The sequence below is a fragment of the Hyperoodon ampullatus genome (assembly GCF_949752795.1).
Source record: "Hyperoodon ampullatus genome assembly, chromosome: 5".
Lineage (NCBI taxonomy): Eukaryota > Metazoa > Chordata > Mammalia > Artiodactyla > Ziphiidae > Hyperoodon > Hyperoodon ampullatus.
This window is the reverse complement of record NC_136918.1, coordinates 72,618,638-72,640,907: the sequence shown is the minus strand read 5'-3', so window position 1 is coordinate 72,640,907 and position 22,270 is coordinate 72,618,638. Positions and strand designations below refer to the sequence as shown.

The 22,270-nt window shown below is 40.2% G+C and overlaps 1 protein-coding gene across 7 annotated transcripts in view; it reads right to left on the bottom strand.

Annotated features, from left to right (window-relative positions):
- The window catches only part of PLCH1 (phospholipase C eta 1), a gene marked incomplete at both ends in the record, with an annotated part of 206,258 nt that overhangs the window by 22,766 nt on the left and 161,222 nt on the right, over positions 1-22,270 (bottom strand). For all 7 annotated transcript variants that reach the window (XM_079704981.1, XM_079704977.1, XM_079704978.1 and 4 more), the window contains 2 exons: positions 2,658-2,729; positions 8,630-8,791. In XM_079704981.1, coding sequence (XP_079561107.1) covers positions 2,658-2,729; positions 8,630-8,791 — 234 coding nt within the window. The remainder of the gene's footprint in view (positions 1-2,657; positions 2,730-8,629; positions 8,792-22,270) is intronic.

The window sequence follows — 22,270 nt, the reverse complement described above, 5'->3', positions numbered from 1 at the left end:
AGGAATGATGCACTTTCAGCCCCACCACATTGGAGATAACCCCAATATTTGGCAACATACATCTCAACAATACAAATGATGGGGAGGGGCCCTAGTAATTGCAGAAAAACTTGCCACTAAAATTACAGCTTCTACAAACAAAGGTAAGACTTTTAGACAGAGTACCCTGGACATTTTGGGAACATGGCTTAGCAAAGGAAAGGGACTCCATCCCCACATTACCATGGGACCAAATCAACTTCCAGATTTTCTCATTCTCAACAAATAAAAAAAAATCAAACTACACTGTTGGCATAATCACATTCAACTCTACTGCACTGACAGCAAGGTGTCAATTTAGTCTAGAACATTTTTACGTCTTATTTATGCCTTGAGAACTTCAGTACACATGGCGTGGACCCAGGCATCTGATGATCTCATGTTCCGGATTGGCCTCTCACCAAGCTGATAAATTGGCTAATCTCTCAAGCTTCCTATTGTGCTTTTTTAAAGGGTAGGACAAAAACACCTGTTCTAAAGGATTATTATTTTTGTGATGATTAAATGAGATGACATGGAAAGTCATTCTGTAAACCACATAATATTAACTTTCAATTTAAAATACTATTAATACTTATTTAAATAACCTATAAATAGTCTTGTAAACATTTACTCTTATGACTTGAGACATAATAAATTCTAATTCTATAGTAGCAAAGGTACTCCCTAAAAGCTTTACTTTGGAAAATAATTTTAATTTAAATGAGTGGTTGTAATCAAGAAATGAAATATTCTCCAATTCCACATATAGTTAGTAATTTGAGGTGTTACAATAATAAATCTGTCTTTCCCAGGTTCATTTTAAAATATAAAATGCAGAAAGTAGAAATAAGTAATGAATCGCCAATGATAGATATTTGGAGAAATGATGATATATTTTCTTTACATACAGGTTTTTTTTTAATTAATTAATTTAATTATTTTTGGCTGTGTTGGGTCTTCGTTTCTGCACGAGGGCTTTCTCTAGTTGTGGCGAGCGGGGGCCACTCTTCATCACGGTGCGCGGGCCTCTCACTGTCGCGGCCTCTCTTGTTGCGGAGCACAGGCTCCAGACGCACAGGCTCAGTAGTTGTGGCTCACGGGCCTAGTTGCTCCGCGGCACGTGGGATCCTCCCAGACCAGGGCACGAACCCGTGTCCCCTGCATTGGCAGGCAGATCCTCAACCACTGCGCCACCAGGGAAGCCCTACATACAGTTTTGACACATCTTATCACAGTTAACATACGACATAATCAGCTTTTCATCTTACTTTTTTATTTAATGTTTTGCATGTTGAGCTCGTCAGAGTGATCATCTTTTAATGGCTGCATAATTGTCCATTGTGTGAATGAATCATGATTTACTTAAGCAGTCTTTATGGGAGAACATTTTAGTTGTTTTCAGTTTATTATGACTATTTTGTCCAAACTTTTAATAAATTATCCTATTGATGGGGCAGGAAATTCCAGATACAACATTCATTAAAGTACAAGAAATGGCCTTGGAGAAACCTCATGCATAAAGTTCATCACCCAATAATTGACTTCTTGTTTAACATGTTTTACCTTTTTATTGAAGATAAAGCATACACTTAGAAAAGCACAGGAATCAAAAGTGTACAGCATGGTGGCTTTCCACAAAGTGAAACCACCCAAATGAGGAAATGGAATATTATCTGCCCCAAAGCCTTCAGATTCTCCCGTTTGGTCATCACCTTCTCCCCAAAGGTAACTACTAACCTGACTTTTATCCCATAGATTTTTTTTTGCCTGTTTTTGAGCTTCATATAAATGGACTCAAACTGTATGTACTCTCTTGGGTCTGGCTTCTTTTGCTCAATGTCATGTTTACAAAGATCACACTATTGCATGTAGTTGTAATTTTGTCATTCTCATTGCTGATAAATATTCCCTTATGTGAATAGGCCACAATTTTTATTCTTTCTAATGTTGATGGACGTTTGAACTGTTTCCTGTTTGTACTATTGCAACTAATGCCCCTGTAAATATTGTTGTTTCAGTCTCATGACACACACCTAACAATGGAACTGATAAGACATGGTTCATAGAGCGGCTTTAGTTGGTACTGTGAAACAGTGTGTGGAAGTAGCTGCACAAAGGCAGGTTCCCGTTAGCAGTTGATGAGAGTTCAAGTTGCCCAGCATCCTCACTAACATGCTGTTGTCAATCTCTTTATGGTTGCTGTTGTGGTGGGTATACACATCATCATTTTAGTTTGCATTTCCCAGAGGACTGTTAAGGGGGAGAACCTTTTCCATATTAGCCACTTGCATATCTTCTGTTGTGAAGTTCATTTAAGCCTTTTGCTTGTTTTTTAAAAATTAGTGTGCCTTTTTTATTGATTTATAGGAATTCTTTATATATTCAGGAAAGAAATCCTTTGTGGACTTGTATAGAATATTGAAAATATTTTTTCCCAGTATGCTATTTGCTCTTTGATACTTCTGATGAACAGGAGTTCTTAAATTTTAAAATAGTTTAATTATCAACTTTTTCCTTTTCTGGGGTCCTCTTTGAGAAATCTGCAGTTATTCCAAGCTCATGATGATAGTCTCCTGTCACCTTCTAGACTCTTTAAATTACCTGAATTATGCACACTTATCTTTCTTAATTCGTACCTTATGTTTTCCGAAGTTGGTCATGAGGGATCGTCCATGTGTTTTCTTTCCACTTTCCTTCACATCTGGATGCTGAGTAAATAAAGCATAATATGACTATTTTTCTTCTTTGCTTTTATTTTCTCCTTAGTTCTGGTGGAAGGGCATGTAGTCCCTCTCTCCTTCCATCTCTAGGGGGGCAGCCGGCAGGTCCTGCTCATTTCCTCCTGCTCTACACTCCACTTCCCTGAAGGTGGCTGTGTCTGCCTTGAGAGAGGGGGGATGCTGCACAGAGAGACCTGGGCACCACCAGGAGATGGCAGCTGCCAACAGCTCCCCACAGCTGGGGTCAAGGACCTCTCAGTAATGCCCAGGTGTGCAGGCCTCTCTAGTGCCTGTTCACAAGGCTCTCTACAGCACAGGATGTATTCTTTTCAATGCCCTGAGGGGGAATAAATCATCTACAGTTAAAAGTAGATTTAATTTTGAAAAATGGCCAAAAGTCATTAACAGCCAATTCAGTTGACTAAAAAAAACTAATCAGACCGACCACTTAATTACTATTTAGAATTTGGAAACATTAAAAACAAATAAAATCCAAGTATATCTATGAGGCAATAAGATTGTTTTTCTTTAAGTAAACTGCAGCAGAGCTTATCTGTTCATTAAAATCATTCCCTCTGTGGTGAGCACAGGAAAGATGTATTGTAGATTCTGAATTCCTCCTTATGTGAATTAATTTTCCAGGCTACGGATCTCTTTACTCTAGGGGACAGAAAAAAAAAAAAAAAGACCACTCTGCTAAAAGGGTTTAGACTCTTTTCCAATTGTCATCCCTAAAAATATGTATTAGATGATTCACTGATAATTACATGATGTAAGAGGAGACCAATAGGCCCCGCCCTCCCAGGACTTTCAGCTGAACAGAGATAATCTCATAAATGGAATAAATGTAGGTGAGCAAAACCACCCGAAATCAAAAGGTCAGGAAGAGCATCTACATATATCCATAGAAACTAATCAAAGATGCAATGCGGGATCTGTCGGGGTGGGGGGCGGGGGAACAGTGAGAACTGGGTTGGGGAAAAGGCAGTTCAGAAAATACTGGAGGAAGGTGGGTGGCAGGTTTACAGGGTAATTTTTGTTGACTGGTTTATATATATTGACTGCCTCTGAAGATCAATTCAAGCTGATCACTAACTATTCAAAAACTCTAGAATTAAGAAAGTAGTAAGATATGGTAATAGAAGTAACACTGCTCTTCAAGTTAGGAGACCCAGTTCTGCCACCATGTAGCCACAGGTCCCCCATCTCTTTCTTTTTTAAGGTGATTTAAAAGATCATTTTTAACCTATTAGAAAAGTTTTACAGAACTAGGCTTATTCAGTCTGAAGAACAGAGAATTGAAACGGTGTTTTAAGGTGAATGAGAGTCTCTCTGATGGATTTAAGTCTAAGCATGAAATTATACACATCAATACATTGATGGGAAACAGAAGCTGAACATGTAAGAAATACGCTGGGACTCAGAATCAGATGGAAAGGGAGGAATTAATAGGTGAAGCAAAACATAGGAGATTCCAGCACACACTCTGTGCTAAAGACGTGCTCCTCTGGGGCAAACACCCACCTCTTGACCTCAGTCCTCTTATCTGTGACATGGGGGAGGAATGGACCAATTAACCTCTGAGTTCCTCTCCAGTTTTAGTAGCTCATCTATTAGTAGGGAGACCATGTCATCTATTGTCCAAAACAGGACTCTTAAGAGTGAAATGGGGACTTCCCTGGTGGCTCAGTGGTTAAGAATCCGCCTGCCAATGCAGGGGACAAGGGTTCGAGCCCTAGTCTGGGAAGATCCCACATGCCGTGGAGCAACTAAGCCCATACACCACAACTATTGAGCCTGTGCTCTAGAGCCCGTGAGCCACAACTACTGAGCCCACGTGCCACAACTACTGAAGCCCGAGCGCCTAGAGCCCAAGCTCCACAACAAGAGAAGTCACCGCAATGAGAAGCTTGCGCACTGCAACGAAGAGTAGCCCCCGCTCACTGCAACTAGAGAAAGCCCGCTAGCAGCAACAAAGACCCAACGCAGCCAAAAATAAATAGATAAAATAAATAAATTTATTTTTTTTAAAAAAGAGTGAAATGAGGCGCCTTTAATAATTACGCTGGGACAATAGGTATAAAGCGAGGTTGCCCCAGGCAAGTTGAGGTATAAGGTCATCCATTTTAATAGGCATCTGCTATGCCCCAAGGATTATGCTAACTGTATTACATATATTCTCACTTAATATATACAACCATCCCTGGAGATAAGTATAATTAAAATCCTAGTTTCGCAGCTAAGAAAAACAGAAGTACAGTGAAGTTAGATAATATGCCCAAAGTTACAAAGCTAGTTGGTGATAAAACAGGGATTCTGTGTAGTTCTGTCTCCTCTCTTGGTTTCTCCCCCTCCCCAACTCTACACTCCTTCTTTATGTACCAGAGGAAGGCACACAGATATCTCTCCCCAACTTGACCTCTCCTTGAGCATCAGCACTGCATCTTTCATTGAATCCATGGATCAAACACTGTGCTAGGAACTCACCATGAATACAAGGGAGACAGCAAGCAAGAGAGATGTAGACTCTGTCCTCCCTGGGCTTGCACTCTTATGATGGAGACAAATGATCATAACACAGTATAATAAGACTATGATGGGGAAAGTTCAGGGTACTGCCTGAGGGCACAGGAAGGCCATCTACCTGGACTTGAGAATCGAGGAGGACTTCTAAGGGGACATGTTACAAAAGCTGAAGCCAGAAGGCAGGTAGACATTGTCTATGTGAAGTGAGGAAGAGGAAGTGTGCAAGGAAAAAGCAAACACAAAGGCCAAGTGCCAGGAACATGGCACTTTCCAGGAAACAAAGAAAGGCAGGGGTTGGGTTGTGTATTTGTACTGTACACATGCACATTAGTGGACAAATCAGAGCTGGGGTCAGATGATGGAGAAAGGATCTTTTGGGTATAGCTTTCAATTTGAGCTTTATCCTCCAAACTATGAAGAGCATTTGAATGGTTTAAAATAGGAGAATGATGTGATCAGATGCATGTTTCTGAAATATTGCTATGGTAGTGGTATAAATGAGAGACTGGAGGGAGGGGGACAGCAGGAGAGGTACAAAAGTTCATGTAAGGAATAATTAAGGCTACCCAGATGGCTGTAGCTGGGATGTAAACAAAGAAGTGAATTCAGAACTCTAAAGAAGGCAGGCATCCTTCTACTAAGTTCTTCTAGCGTGAAGGATGAGAATTTCATTTTTATTTTACTTTGGAGATCTCCAGGAAAGAGCTGGCACCAGTAGCACACAGTACTGCACTGCTGAGTGATGATCCAGGAGGGAAGGGAGCTGAAGTGATGAGCTGTCCTGAACCCCACAGCACATTCTCAACCTTGGCTCTACCTGTGCATATGTATCTGACACAGGTGGTCTTGTCTCAACAGTAACTTGTCTTTGCTTGCCACTGAACCAAAACCATGTTTTAAAAACTAACACAACAGCAGGGTTAAAAACCTTAACACTTCATAGTCCAGTTTATTAAAGTTGCAGCCTCCATTTACTTTCTGCAAGTCTGATACATTCTTGCAGTCCCAGGTTTAAGGGAGAGTAAAAAATAAGAAAAAGGAGGAGGAGCTTTGTCCTACCACATCTGAAATTTGAAGTCCCTTACCATCTTACCTGATGGGGAAATTACCATTGGGATCTCTTCCATAAAAAGGTGGGCTTGATTTGTTTCTTCAAAAATCCCCAAGACCTGCTGTTGTCTTTCCAGTTGGAATGATCTAGGATGGAGCAAGCAAAGACTTCTCCAAAAGCATAAGGGGAAGTGACTGGTCCAGATTAGTCAAAGAGAGTTCACCAGGGACAAGAAGCAGAAATCAAGCTGGGTTAACCGAATGTGATTTTACAGACATTTGTGTGGTTTAAACTAAGAGGCTGGAGGGTCAGGGAGGAAAGGGAGAAGCTAACTGGTATTTATAGAAATGTTCAAGAAAATTCAAAATTGTATGATAAACTGTAAGGGCAGTAATGCTGTAACTGACATTTTGGTTGTCTCCCAACATTCCATTCTGCCTCTCCAGCATGCAGGGGCAGAATGCATTTTCAGAGGGGCAGACCTTGGTGCCAGTTCCATGGGTAAGTTCTCATTGGCATCAGCAAGCCAATGGTATCCTATGCCTTTGCCAAATTACTGTTCCAAGAAGGACACATATGCAAGGCCACCACGGGGATCAACTCAGGGGTGGGCACGTGAGCTAAGATGTCCAACCAGAGCTCAGCACAAACTCTGGTCTGTTGGATGAGGCACATACACTGTCTCACTCTCTCTGTACTTGGACCAAGAAACACATAGCTCAGGGGCCTGTTGGCAGTCACCCTGCAACCACCAGGAGAGGGGGAACCGACATGGGATGATGCTAATCACGTGGTAGGTAGAACAGAAAGACAGGTCTTTGATGACCCTGCTGAGCCTCTGAATTAAGCCCACCTTGAAGGCCACTCTGCAAATGAACTTGTCACTTGCCTAACCCAATGCCTTTCTTCATTATTTAAGCCATTTTGAATTAGGTTTTCTATGTTTGGAAACTAAACAGACCTGAGAAACAGCCAGGCGTTTGAATGGCTGGACTTCTGTAGAGTCTAGAAAATAACCACCAAAGCTGAGTGGTTGCTCAGATCCAAAAGTGATGATCTTCCCTCTGCCTGGGGAGCGCTGAGCCCTGGAGGATAGGCAGCAGTAGCAGGGGAGGCTGCTATCAGCTAAGCCAGTGACCACATGGATCTCCTCTGGTCCAGAATAAATGCCCTCAATGTCCTGCCATGATAACATCAGCAAACCCACTATCCCTCTTCCTTGTCCATTTATGATATTTTTATTAGAAAACAGAATAAAAACCTCAGCCAGAGCCCAAACCATTCATTCACTCAGCAACTATATATAAAGGTCACACTAAGTCCCAGGCACTATACAAGTCAGGACTGGTTATCAAGACTGACATGGTTCCTGCCTTCATAGAATCTACAGTCTAGTTGAGAAGACAGATATTGAACAAATAAATGCAAATGTGTAGGGAAAAAAAAAAACTTCTTGAAAAAAGAAGATATAACAGGCTACCATCAACAGTATAAAAGGGATAGCTAACCTAACCTAGGGGTCAAGGCAGGACTCATTTAGAATACCACATGGATGCTGGAATTTAAAAGCCTAAGTAGGAGTTAGCTAGAGTAGATGTGGAAATGGAGTGTTCCAGGCAGAGGAAATAGAATGTGAGGAAGACCATGGCATTTAGATGGTTGTGGCTGGTGTGATGTCGTGGGTGGTGGTGTGACAGGGAAAATGGGGAGATCTGAGACAGGAGAAGTAGGCAAGGATGGAATTATGTAGTTCCTTGAAAGCCCAGTTAGTTTGTAATTTATCCCAAGCATAACAGGAAGTCACTGAAAAATTTTGAACAGTGGAGTGACACGATCAGATTTGCATTTTTAAAACATCATGCTGATTTCAGAGTGAAGGTTAGATTTAAAGAGGGCAAGAGAAGTCTAAGTGAGAGTTAACATTGGCCTGAATTAGGACACAGCCATGGAGAAGAAGTGGACAGACATACACATTCAGAAGGTGTGATCAACAGGGCATGGAGGCCGCCTGAATGAGTCCCCACCCTCACCTGAGCACAAGTGGGGAAGGTGAATGCAGGGGCACTGGGCTTTGTCCTGAGGGTGCCAGTGAAGGAGTATATGAATAATTTCTACACCCACCCATGCACATTAATCTATTATTCACTATTTCTCTCCATTTTGCAGGAGGAGATTCTCATTTTTCCAGCAATATGAGGATAGAAATGGAAGAAACTGGAGAAGCCTTCTACAAATGACAAATGATCAGAAACAAAGCATGAGGTGCTTTCTTTTTCCTGTTGAAGGACAAGTACAAGAGGGAAATGTATACCTGCTTCAGGTGTGCATTTAAGCCTTCATGCGTGGCCTTCAGTAGTGCCCTCACTGTGAAACTATCAGGATCTTCCTTGTCTCGAATTTGAGATTCTTTTAACAGCGACTCCAGTTTTTTCCTTATGAAAGATTCCACCTGATGCTCAGTGGTCCCGTTATTCTGTGAAGAATTAAACAGTGGAAATAATTTCCCTTAAGGAACACAGAATCACTTAGAACACAGCCTTCACTCAAGCCAACATTGCTGCTATAATTTCTCTCTCAATTACCTGTAAGAAGTTAAGCTTATTGTACCATTTTTTGTCCTTCTCCCACCAGCCCTCCACCAATCCCATAAAATAATGATGACTATGACTGCATTCAACCTTTAACAACCCTATAGTCTTATTATCATTCGCATTTCAGAGACACAGAATCTGACGTTTAGAGAAATAAGTTGATCAATGTTACAAAGCTAGCAAAGAACTGAGGCAGGATTCCAACTCAGGGCTCCTAAGTCCTTCTCTCCACACTACTTTACACTTTCACTAGAGGGAAGGCCAGGGAAAGTTTTGGGAGAATAAGTTTTCTGTACCTACATAGGGAAATTTGAACAAGAATATGCTATTTAAAACAAATCACTTCCTTCACTGAAGGGAAAAAAGTGCTATGGAAATCTTTGGAAAGGAGGATTATTCTGAGATAAAATTTCTTTCCTATCTCTGCCCCACTATGTAATTGGAGGGAATTCACTGCTGACCTGCGCTGTGACTCAGCACTGTAATTACCTTAAGATCCCAACTAATTTCAAGTGTTTTGGATAACAAAGCTCTGCCTGTGTCCAGGAGATAATTTACACAATGTTTAAGTGATCAAGGGACCCAGATTTCCTAGAAGTCTGCTTAGTGCAGGTTTTTGGACCCCTTATTCTACCTGAAACCAACGGCCCAGGCTCTGTTCACTGCTTCTCCCCTTCTCAACTCCCTCCCCCTCCCCCTATGTCCAACACCTTTCCATAAACTCTTCAGCCACTTGCCAAAGGCCAACCCACCCAAAGGCAAGGAAGGGGCGCTCCTCCACCAGAACAATGCCCCTAGTCCTCACCAAAAGTTTAAGATCCATTTGCAAATTTGTTACTATGAGGTCGTTATATTTAAACAAGAGAATAGGCAGTTTTCCAGTAATGCATTCATTTTCACAAAATCTTATAAGAGCAAAGCAATATAAATACAAAGGGAAACTGGAAAAAAAAAGCTACATCAGAATAGGTTATTGAATTTCCCTGTATTACTATCACATGCATGAATATCCTTAATATACCCAGTGAATGAGGCACTCCTCTTCACTGGAGGCCCTCAGGTCCTGCAGGAGATGCAGAGGTGGAAAAGAGCTGGCCTTTGACATCAGGAGCAAAGATCCCATTAGGCTAACAAAGGCATGTCCCCAAATACCCTACCCAGGTCCACACAGCTGCCTGCAAAAGCACAAATGACCAGCACAACAGTGGTTCTGAGAAGGAACACGGTATTCCCGCCTGAGTGACCAGGAAGACCTCAAAGAACAGGGGGGACTCTGTATGGTAACTAAAACTTCAACAGTGATGAAGAGATGTCATCCATCACTCTAGCAAAGGTTTTACCTTAGCAAAGCATGTTTTATAAATATAGGAACAGATTCGTTTTCCTGGAGCAGAAGTTCATGAAGGGGGTTAGTGGCAGATAAAGTTGGAAAAGTACTTTGGGAACAGGTTGTGGAGGTGCCTGAAAGCAAGAAGTCAAGAGGTGTGGAGTTGCTGAGAGTCTCTAGGTAGACAAGTGCCTGAGCTGCATTTCAGAAATAACAGTAACCAGGCAGCATATACAGAAAGAGAAAAGATACCTTACAAATGAAAAGGCAGATGCGAGGATTGGTTCAAGATGGCGGAGTAGAAGGACATGCTCTCACTCCCTCTTGCGAGAGCAGAGAGCACCGGAATCACAACTAACTGCTGAACAATCATCGACAAGAAGACACTGGAACTCACCAAAAAAGATGCCCCACATCCAAAGACAAAGGAGAAGGCAGAATGAGATGGTAGGAGGGGCTCAATCACAATAAAATTAACTCCCATAACTGCTGGGTGAGTGACTAACAAACTGGAGAACACTTATACCATAGAAGTCCACCCACTGGAGTGAAGGTTCTGAGCCCCATGTCAGGCTTCCCAACCTGGCGGTCTGGCAGCAGGAGGAGGAATTCTTAGAAAATCAGACTTTGAAGGTTAGCAGGATTTGATTGCAGGACTTTGACAGGACTGGGGGAAAAAGAGACTCCACTCTTGGAGGGCACACACAAAATAGTGTGCATATCAGGACCCAGTGGAAGGAGCAGTGACCCCACAGTAGACTGAACCAGACCTACCTGCTAGTGTTGGAGGGTCTCCTGCAGAGGCAGGGGGTGGCTGTGTCTCACTGTGAGGACAAGGACACTGGCAGCAGAAGTTCTGGGAAATACTCCTTGGCGTGAGCCCTCCCAGAGTCCTCCATTAGCCCCACCAAAGAGCCAACGTAGGCTCCAGTGTTGGGTGGCCTCAGGCCAAACAACCAACAGGGAGGGAATCCAGCCCCACCCATCAGCAGACAAGTGGATTAAAGTTTTACTGAGCTCTGCCCACCAGAGCAACAGCCAGCTCTACCCACCACCAGTCCCTCCCATCAGGAAACTTTCACAAGCCTCTTAGATAGCCTCATCCACCAGAGGGGAGATAGCAAAAGCAAGAAGAATTACAACCCTGCAGCCTGAGGAACAAAAACCACATTCAGAGAAAGACAGACAAGATGAAAAGACAGAGGGCTATGTACCAGATGAAGGAGCAAGATAAAACCCCAGAAAAACAACTAAATGAAGTGGAGATAGGCAAACTTCTAGAAAAAGAATTCAGAATAATGATAGTGAAGATAATCCAGGTCCTCAGAAAAAGAATGGAGGCAAAGATTGAGAAGATGAAACAAATGTTTAACAAAGACTTAGAAGAATTAAAGAAAAAACAAACAGAGATGAACAATATAATAACTGAAATGAAAAATACACTAGAAGGAACCAATGGCAGAATAACTGAGACAGAAGACCGGATAAGTGACCTGGAAGACAGAATGGTGGAATTCACTGCTGCAGAAAAGAATAAAGAAAAAAGAATGAAAAGAAATGAAGACAGCCTAAGAGACCTCTGGGACATTAAACACAACAACATTCACATTACCGGGGTCCCATGAGGAGAAGAGAGAGAGAAAGGACCTGAGAAAATATGTGAAGAGATTATAGTTGAAAACTTCCCAACATGGGAAAGGAAATAGCCACCCAAGTCCAGGAAGTCCAGAGAGACCCATACAGGATAAACCCAGGAGAACACACCGAGATACATAGTAATCAAACTGGCAAAACTTAAAGACAAAGAAAAATTGTTGAAAGCAGCAAGGGAAAAACAATAAATAACATACAAGGGAACTCCCATAAAGTTGACAGCTGATTTCTCAGCAGGAAGTCTACAAGCCAGAAGGGAGGGGCATGACATATTTAAAGCGATGAAACGGAAGACCCTACCACCAGGATTACTCTAGCTGGCAAGGATGTCATTAAGGTTCGACAGAGAAATTAAAAGCTTTATAGACAAGCAAAAGCTAAGAGAATTCATCACCACCAAACCAGCTCTACAACAAATGCTAAAGGAACTTCTCTAAGTGGGAAAAACAAGAGAAGAGAAGGACCTACAAAAACAAACCCAAAACAATTAAAAAAATGGTAATAGGAACATACACATCAACAATTACCTTAAACATGAATGGACTAAATGCTCCAACCAAAAGAAACAGGCTTGCTGAATGGATACAAAAACAAGACCCATATATATGCTGTCTACAAGAGACCCACTTCAGACCTAGGGACACATACAGACTGAAAGTGAGGGGATGGAAAAAGATATTCCATGCAAATGGAAATCAAAAGAAAGCTGGAGTAGCTATACTCATATCAGATAAAATAGACTTGAAAATAAAGAATGTTACAAGAGACAAGGAAGGAAACTACATAATGATCAAGGGATCAATCCAAGAAGAAGATATAACAATTATAAATATATATGCACCCAACACAGGAGCACCTCAATACATAAGGCAACTACTAACAGCTATAAGAGAGGAAATCGCCAGTAACACAATAAGAGTGGGGGACTTTAACACCTCACTTACACCAATGGACAGATCATCCAAACAGAAAATTAATAAGAAACACAAGCTTTAAATGACACAATATACCAGATAGATTTAATTGATATTTCTAGACATTCCATCCAAAAACAGCAGATTACACTTTCTTCTCAAGTGCACACAGAACATTCTCCAGGATAGATCCCACCTTGGGTCACAAATCAACTCTCAGTAAATTTAAGAAAATTGAAATCATATCAAGCATCTTTTCTGACCACAACGCTATGAGACTAGATATCAATTACAGGGAAAAAAAGTAAAAAACTAACACATGGAGGTTAACAATATGTTACTAAATAACCAAGAGATCACTGAAGAAATCAAAGAGGAAATCAAAAAATACATAGAGATAAATGACAATGAAAACATGATGATCCAAAACCTACAGGATGCAGCAAACGCAGTTCTAAGAGGGAAGTTTATAGCTATACAAGCCTACCTCAAGAAACAAGAAAAATCTCAAATAAGCAATCTAACCTTACACCTAAAGGAATTAGAGAAAGAAGAACAAACAAAACCCTAAGTTAGCCGAAGGAAAAAAATCATAAAGATCAGAGCAGAAATAAATGAAATAGAAACAAAGAAAACAATAGCAAAGATCAATAAAACTAAAAGCTGGTTATTTGAGAAGATAAACAAAATTGATAAACCATTAGCTAGACCCATGAAAAAAAGAGGGAGGGGACTCAAATCAATAAAACTAGAAATGAAAAAGGAGAAGTTACAACAGACACGGCAGAAATACAAAGCATCCTAGGAGACTACTACAAGCACCTCTATGGGAAAAAAAAGGACAACCTCGAAGAAATGGACAAATTCTTGGAAAGGTATAACCTTCCAAGGCTGAACCAGGAGGAAATAGAAAATATGAACAGACCAATCACAAGTAAGGAAATTGAAACTGTGATTAAAAATCTTCCAACAAACAGAAGTCCAGGACCAGATGGCTTCACAGGGCAATTCTATCAAACATTTAGAGAAGAGCTAACACCCATCCTTCTCAAACTCTTCCAAAGAATTGCAGAGGGAGGAACACTCCCAAACTCATTCTATGAGGCCACCATCACCCTGATACCAAAACCAGACAAAGATACGACAAAAAAAGAAAATTACAGACCAATATCACTGATGAATATAGATGCAAAACTCCTCAACAAAATACTAGCAAACAGAACCCAACAACATGTTAAAAGGATCATACACCATGATCAAGTGGGATTTATCCCAGGGATGCAAGAATTCTTCAATATAAGCAAATCAATCAAAGTGATACACCATATTAACAAATTGAAGAATAAAAAAATATATGATCATCTCAATAGATGCAGAAAAAGCTTTTGACAAAATTCAACACCCATTTATGATAAAAACTCTCCAGAAAGTGGGCATAGAGCAAACCTACGTGAACACAGTAAAGGCCATATATGACAAACCCACAGCAAACATCATTCTTAATGGTGAAAAACTGAAAGCATTTCCTCTAAGATCAGGAAGAAGACAGGATACCCGCTCTCACCACTATTATTGAACATAGTTTTGGAAGTCCTAGCCACGGCAATCAGAGAAGAAAAAGAAATAAAAGGAATACAAATTGGAAAAGAAACAGTAAAAGTGTCAGTTTTTGCAGATGCCATGATACTATACATAGAGAATCCTAAAAATGCCACCAGAAAACTACTAGAGCTAATCAATGAATTTGGTAAAGTAGCAGGATACAAAATTAATGCACAGAAATCTCTTGCATTCCTATACACTAATGATGAAAAATCTGAAAGAAAAGTTAAGGAAACACTCTCATTTACCATTGCAACAAAAAGAATAAAATATCTAGAAATAAACCTACTTGGGGAGACAAAAGACCTGTATGCAGAAAACTATACGACACTGATGAAAGAAATTAAAGATGATACAAACAGATGGAGACGTATATCATGTTCTTGGATTGGAAGAATCAATATTGTGAAAACAACTATATCACCCAAAGCAATCTACAGATTCAATGCAATCCTTATCAAATTACCAATGGCATTTTTTACAGAACTAGAACAAAAAATCTTAAAATTTGTATGGGGACACAAAAGACCCCGAATAGCCAAAGCAGTCTTGATGGAAAAAAACTTAGTTGGAGGAATCAGACTCCCTGACTTCAGACTCTACTACAAAGCTACAGTAATCAAGACAATATGGTACTGGCACAAAAACAGAAATATAGATCAATGGAACAGGATAGAAAGCCCAGAGATAAAGCCATACACCTATGGTCAACTAATCTACGACAAAGGAGGCAAAGATATTTAAGAGACTGTCTTTTCTCCACTGTGTAAGTGGTGCTGGGAAAACTTGACAGCTACATGTAAAAGAATGAAATTAGCACACTGCCTAACACCATACATAAAAATAAACTCAAAATGGATTAGAGGCCTAAATGTAAGACCGGACACTATAAGACTCTTAAAGGAAGACACAGGAAGACTACTCTTTGACATAAATCACAGCAAGATCTTTTTTGATCCACCTCCTAGAGTAATGGAAATAAAAACAAAAATAAACAAATGGGACCTAATGAAATTTCAAAGCTTTTGCAAAGCAAAGGAAACAACAAGCAAGATGAAAGGACAACCCTCAGAATGGGAGAAAATATTTGCAAACAAATCAACAAACGATTCATCTCCAAAATTTATAAACAGCTCAAGCAGCTCAATAGTAAAAAAACAAACAACCCAATCCAAAAATGGGCAGAAGACCTAAATAGACATTTCTCCGAAGAACACATACAGATGGCCAAGAAGCACATGAAAAGCTGCTCAACATCACTACTTATTAGAGAAATACAAATCAAAACTACAATGAGGTATCACCTCACACCAATTAGAATGGGCATCATCAGAAAATCCACAAACAACAAATGCTGGAGAGGGTGTGCAGAAAAGGGAACACTCTTGCACTGTTGGTGGGAATGTAAATTGATACAGCCACTATGGAGAACACTATGGAGGTTCCTTAAAAAACTAAAAATAGAATTACCACATGACCCAGCAATCCCACTACTGGCATATACCCAGAGAAAACCATAATTCAAAAAGACACATGCACCCCAATGTTCATTGCAGCACTATTTACAATAGCCAGGTCATGGAAGCAACCTAAATGCCTATTGACAGACGACTGGATAAAGAAGATGTGGTACATATATACAATGGAATATTACTCAGCCATAAAAAGGAATGAAATTGGGTCATTTGTAGAGAAGTGGATGGATCTAGAGACTGTCATACAGGGTGAAGTAAGTCAGAAAGAGACAAACAAATATTGTGTATTAACGCATATATGTGGAACCTAGAAAAATGGTACAGATGAACCGGTTTGCAGGGCAGAAATTGAGACACAGATATAGAGAACAAACGTAAGGACACCAAGGGGCTAAAGCGGCTGGAGGGTGTGTGTGTGATGAATTGGGAGATTGGGATTGACATATATTCACTAATATGTATAAAATGGATAACTAATAAGAACTTGCTATATAAAAAAATAAATAAAATAAAATTCGAAAATTCAAAAAAAAAAAAAAAGAAAGAAAAGCCAGATGCATTGGTTCCCACTACGAGCACAAAGACCAATGTGCTGGTGGGGGAGTTAATACAGGTGAGAGAGAGTTTGAGGGCATTCTGCATAAAACAAACATATATCGAGCTGTTATATGCAAGGTGAAAACATTGATAAGGTACAATCCCACTGTTATAGAACTCTCAGTGTCACAGAGGAGACAGACACATTAGTGCATAATTACACAACAGGTGCATGTAGGGTGACAGATGGGCACACAGAGGAGGGGCACCTCACCCAGCCTTGGGAATGCAGGAGAGACTTCCAGGAGCAGAGGATGCTTGAGCCGAGCCTTAAAAGAGGCATGTATTAGGTTCCTGTGGCTGCTACAATAAGTTACCACAAACCTGGTAGCTTAAAATGAAGAGATATTTATTTTTTCACAGTTCTAGAGGCCAGAAGTATAAAGTCAAGCTGTTGTCAGTTCTACATTCAGCCTCCCCAAGGCTCTCAGGGAAAAACCCTTCCTTGCTTCTTCCAGTTTATGGTGGTACCAAGCACTCCTTGGCTTGTGGCAACATAACTCTTGTCTCTGCCTGTCTTTGCATGGCCTTCTCCTGTTGTCCCCACTCCTAACATTAATAAAGGATGAGCTGCTCCCACAAAATAAGAACACTTGTCATTGGATTTTTAAGGCTCACCCGGTTAATCCAGAATGATCTTATCTCAAGATTCTTAACCTAATTACATCTACAAAGAGTCTTTTTCCAAATAAGGTCAAACTCATAGGTACCAAATGGTAGGACTTGGACATGTCTTTTCCTGGCCACAAATCAACCTTCTACAATGGGTCGTATGAATAAGAGTTGATAATCTGGCAAAGAGTAGGGTAAAAGCATTCCAACATGAGCAAAACTTGAGCAAAGCAGTATGTATGAGCACTAGTAACCTATATGAACATGGAGAAAAGAGCACCGGGAAACACAGAAAAAGCAACTAAGACTTTATATGTTGTGCTAAGGCTTACAAAGCACTGTCATATAACAACATTGTGAACCACCCAAGACCCTTTAAGGCAGCATAAGACTAGCCAAATTATGATGCTTCTCTTTTAAAAACAAAAAAAAATTATTTTGACTTATTAATAAACTATAGATAAAACTGAAAAAATAAAAAATAAAATAAAATAAAATGGATAACCAACAAGGACCTACTGTATAGCACAGGGAACTCTGCTCAATGTTATATAACAACCTAAATGGGAAGAGAATTTGAAAAAGAATAGCTACATGTATATGTATAACTGAATCACTTTACTGTACACCTGAAACTAATGCAACATTGTTAATCACCTATACTCCAATATAAAATAAAAAGTTAAAAAAAAAAAGACTAGCCAAATTTAACTCATAATGATGCAGAGGCAGAAAGATTCAACACCTTGTCCAAACACACATGCCTATGAAGTGGCTGAGTTGGGACCTAAGACTTCCAATTCAAAATTCTGTGTCTACTTCACCATACAGTGCTGCAGTCATCCCTTTTCTACTGTTACAGAAAAAGATAAATTCCTGAGTAAAATTAATCATATTTTAAATAATCTTTATTCCTACAGGACATCTGGGAAATAAAGCATCACAATCCCTCTGTAGAAAAATATACAATAGTAGGTTTCACTTAAGGTCAGAAGTGAATCCAAGAGGGACTTCCCTGGCGGTCCAGTGGGTAAGACTCCACGCTTCCAATGCTGGGGGCGAGGGTTTGATCCCTGGTTGGGGAACTAAGGTCCCACGTGCCATGCAGCCAAAAATAAATAAATAAATAAATTTCTTTTAAAAGGAAGTGAATCCGGCCTTCCCTGGTGGCGCAGTGGTTGAGAGTCTGCCTGCCGATGCAGGGGACACAGGTTCGTGCCCCGGTCTGGGAAGATCCCACATGCCGCAGAGCGGCTGGGCCCGTGAGCCATGGCTGCTGAGCCTGCGCGTCCGGAGCCTGTGCTCCATAAAGGGAGAGGCCACAACAGTGAGAGGGCCACGTACCGCAAAACAAAAACAAACAAAAAAGAAGTGAATCCGAAAAAGGAAGTCCAGGTCTCAAACTCCCAATACGTTTCATCAAGTGATCCAGAGCCTGGCAGGGAGCACGTGTGTTGAAAGATCCAAAAGAGAAAGGGTATAAGAGCGCCTAGCATGCCTGGTGTCGCACAAATGCCCCAAATAAGTAAGCATCAGTTTCCTTGCCTGGCTCAGGGCCACATGAGGAGTCAGAGACAGTGAGGAAATGAACCGTGGCAGTTATGCCCAAACACTTTCAGCGTCAGCAAAACAAGGCTAAAGATACAAAGCCCGACCGACTGTTGCTGGTGAGATAATGAATGCTTAACACAAAGGCTATAATTATTCACTTTACATCGTCTCAACACTGAGAGTTGCTGAAGGAACGATATTTCTGCCTGTTGATCTTTTTCTTCCTTGTGATTTATAGCACAAGAATAAATAAATGTGTGGCTGAGGTTTCATTAATATATTATCGTTCGGCTCCGGAACCCAATAGCACTACTGAAAGAAAGCTGAGACACACTTAACCTGGCAAGAGTCAGCCACCGTGCAGCTGCAGGAGGGACCACAGCTGAAAGCCATAAGCATCTTGCTCTTTTGTTTCTCCCTGGTGGGAGAGGGAGGATATTGCAGCTGGAGTTGGGGGGAGGGGAGAACAGCCCTTCAGTATGGCCTGGAGTAGTTTCCACCTGAGCCGCAATCAGGCTTCCTAATTCCCATTTCTGAGAAGCAAATATGATCTAGGAATATCAACCACAAATAAATAAGTCAAACACAAAACACATTCTTGTTTTGTCTCCAGCGTGAAATGAAAGGATCACTGGAAACAGAGAGGGCTGACCACTTCCAGGCTGGGAAGCAGCAGGAAAGGGGAGGGAGTGGGTTGGAGGGGCTGCCCCTTAATGAGGGACTCTCTCTGCCACCATGCAGAGTGGTGCTCTACCTGGGCTGCACTCTGGAATCACCAGGGGCATGTGGCAAAATTCCAGGCCCCACCCCAGACGAATTACATGGGATCTCTGGGTGAAGACCAGGGCATTGGGATTTTTGAAAGCTCCCCTGTCATTCCAATGTGCAGCCACAGCTGGGGCCTTTGCTTTAAAAATGAAAAACAAAACACTGGAATATCTCACTGTCCCAAAATGGCTTTTTTCCCCCTCTGGGCTAGAGTTGCAGACAGGAAGGATAATATATTAGCTGCCCTTTGTGAGTGCCTTAGAGCTCTCCTAGCTGGCCACCTGAGTGTCTTGGGCTGAAGAGCAGCTGCTTCTCAGCCATCCGAGGCTGTGCATTTACTCCTGTCCTCTCCTGTCTCCTGCCTGCTCCTTTAGCTCCCTTAAAACACCTTCTTCTGCTCAAGGACCAGCTCAGGACTTACATTAGTGATAATCATGCTACAGCTGCTATTCTTCTTACAGATCGTATCTAACATTTACTGAGTACAAATTATGTGCCAGGCAGTGTTCTGAGTTCTTTACAGAGTATGAACTTAACCCTTATGATAATCATTTTCCTTTGTTTTCTTCAGTTAAATAATGATTTCATTCCTTTACTTCATAATGAGTCAAATTTATACAACTATGGCAGAGGATGAGAATGGCTTATATTTCCAACCAGGGGAAGTCACTATTACTTTTTGTAAAACTGAAGTATAGCTGATTTACAATATTATATTATATTAGTTTCAGAATGGGAGAAAATATTTGCAAACGATGCAACTGACAAGACATTAATCTCCAAAATATACAAACAGCTCATGCAGCTCAGTATCAAAAAAACAAACACCTCAATCAAAAAAGGGACAGAAGCACTGTGGAAAATGGTATGGAGGTTCCTCTGAAAACTAAAAATACAATTACCACATGATCCAGCAATCCCACTCCTGAGCATATATCCAGACAAAACTATAATTCAAAAAGATACATGGACCCTTATGTTCATAGAAGCACTATTCACAATAGCCAAGACATGGAAACAACCTACATGTCCACTGACAGATGAATGGATAAAGAAGATGTGGTACATATATACAGTGAAATACTACTCAGCCATAAAAAAAGAATGAAATAATGCCATTTGCAGCAACATGGATGCAATTAGAGATTATCATACTAAGTGAAGTAAGTCAGAAAGAGAAAGACAAATACCATATGATATCACTCATAAAATATGACACATATGAAACTATCTATGAAACAGAAACAGAATCAGGAACACAGAGTGTTTGACTGGTGGTTGCCAAGGGGGAGAGGGGTGGGAGAGGGTTGGATTGGGAGTTTGGGATTAGCAGATGCAAACTGGAATATACAGAATAAACAAAAATGTCTTACTGTATAGCACAGGGAACTATATTCAATATCCTCTGATAAACCATAATGGAAAATATGAAAAAGAGTGTATATATATGTATAACTGAGTCATTTTGCTGTACAGCAGTAATTAACACAACACTGTAATTCAACTATAATTCAATAAAAAATATATTTTTAAAAATGGGCAGAAGATCTAAACAGACATTTCTCCAAAGAAGACATACAGATGGCCAAAAAGCACATTAAAAGATGTTCAGCATCACTAATTATTAGAGAAATGCAAATCAAAACTACAATAAGGTATCACCTCACACCGGTCAGAAGGACCATCATCAAAAAATCTACAGACAATAAATGCTGGAGAGGGTGTGTGTGGAGAAAAGGAAACCCTCCTACACTGTTGGGAATATAAATTGGTATAGCCACTATGCAAAATAGTATGGAGGTTCCTTAAAAAAACTAAAAATAGAGCTACCATATGATCCAGCAATCCCACTCCTGGACATATATCCAGAGAAAACTATAATTTGAAAAGATACATGCACCTCAATGTTCATAGCAGCACTATTTACAATAGCCAAGACATGGAAGCAACCTAAATGTCCATCAACAGAGGAATGGATAAAGAAGATGTGGTACATATATAATACAATAGAATATTACTCAGCCATAAAAAAAAGAACAAAATAATGCCATTTGCAGCAACATGGGTGGACCTAGAGATTATCATACTAAGTGAAGTCAGAGAAAGACAAATATCTTACATCACTTATGTGTGGAATCTAAAAAAATGACACAAGTGAACTTATTGACAAAACAGAAACAGACTCACAGACATAGAAAATAAACTTATGGTTACAAAAGGGCAAAGGTAGGGGGGAGGGATAAATTAGGAGGTTGAGATTAACACATATACTATATATAAAATAGATAATCTACAAGGACGTACTGTATAGCATAGAGAACTCTACTCAGTACTCTGTAATAACCTATAAGGGAAAAGAATCTGAAAAAGAATAGATATATGTATATGTATAACTGAATCATATGGTAGCTCTAGTTTTAGTTTTTTAAGGAACCTCCATACTGTTCTCCATAATGATTGTACCAATTTACATTCTCAGCAACAGTGTAGGAGGGTTCCCTTTTCTCCACACCCTCTCCAGCATTTATCGTCTGTAGAGTTTTTGATGATGGCCACTCTGACTGGTGTGAGGTGATACCTCATTGTAGTTTTGATTTGCATTTCTCTAATAATTAGTGATGCTGAACATCTTTTAATGTGCTTTTTGGCCATCTGTATGTCTTCTTTGGAGAAATGTCTGTTTAGATCTTCTGCCCATTTTTTTAAAATATATTTTTTATTGAATTATAGTTGAATTACACTGTTGTGTTAATTACTGCTGTACAGCAAAGTGACTCAGTTATACATATATATATATATATATATACACTCTTTTTCATATTTTCCATTATGGTTTATCAGAGGATATTGAATATAGTTCCC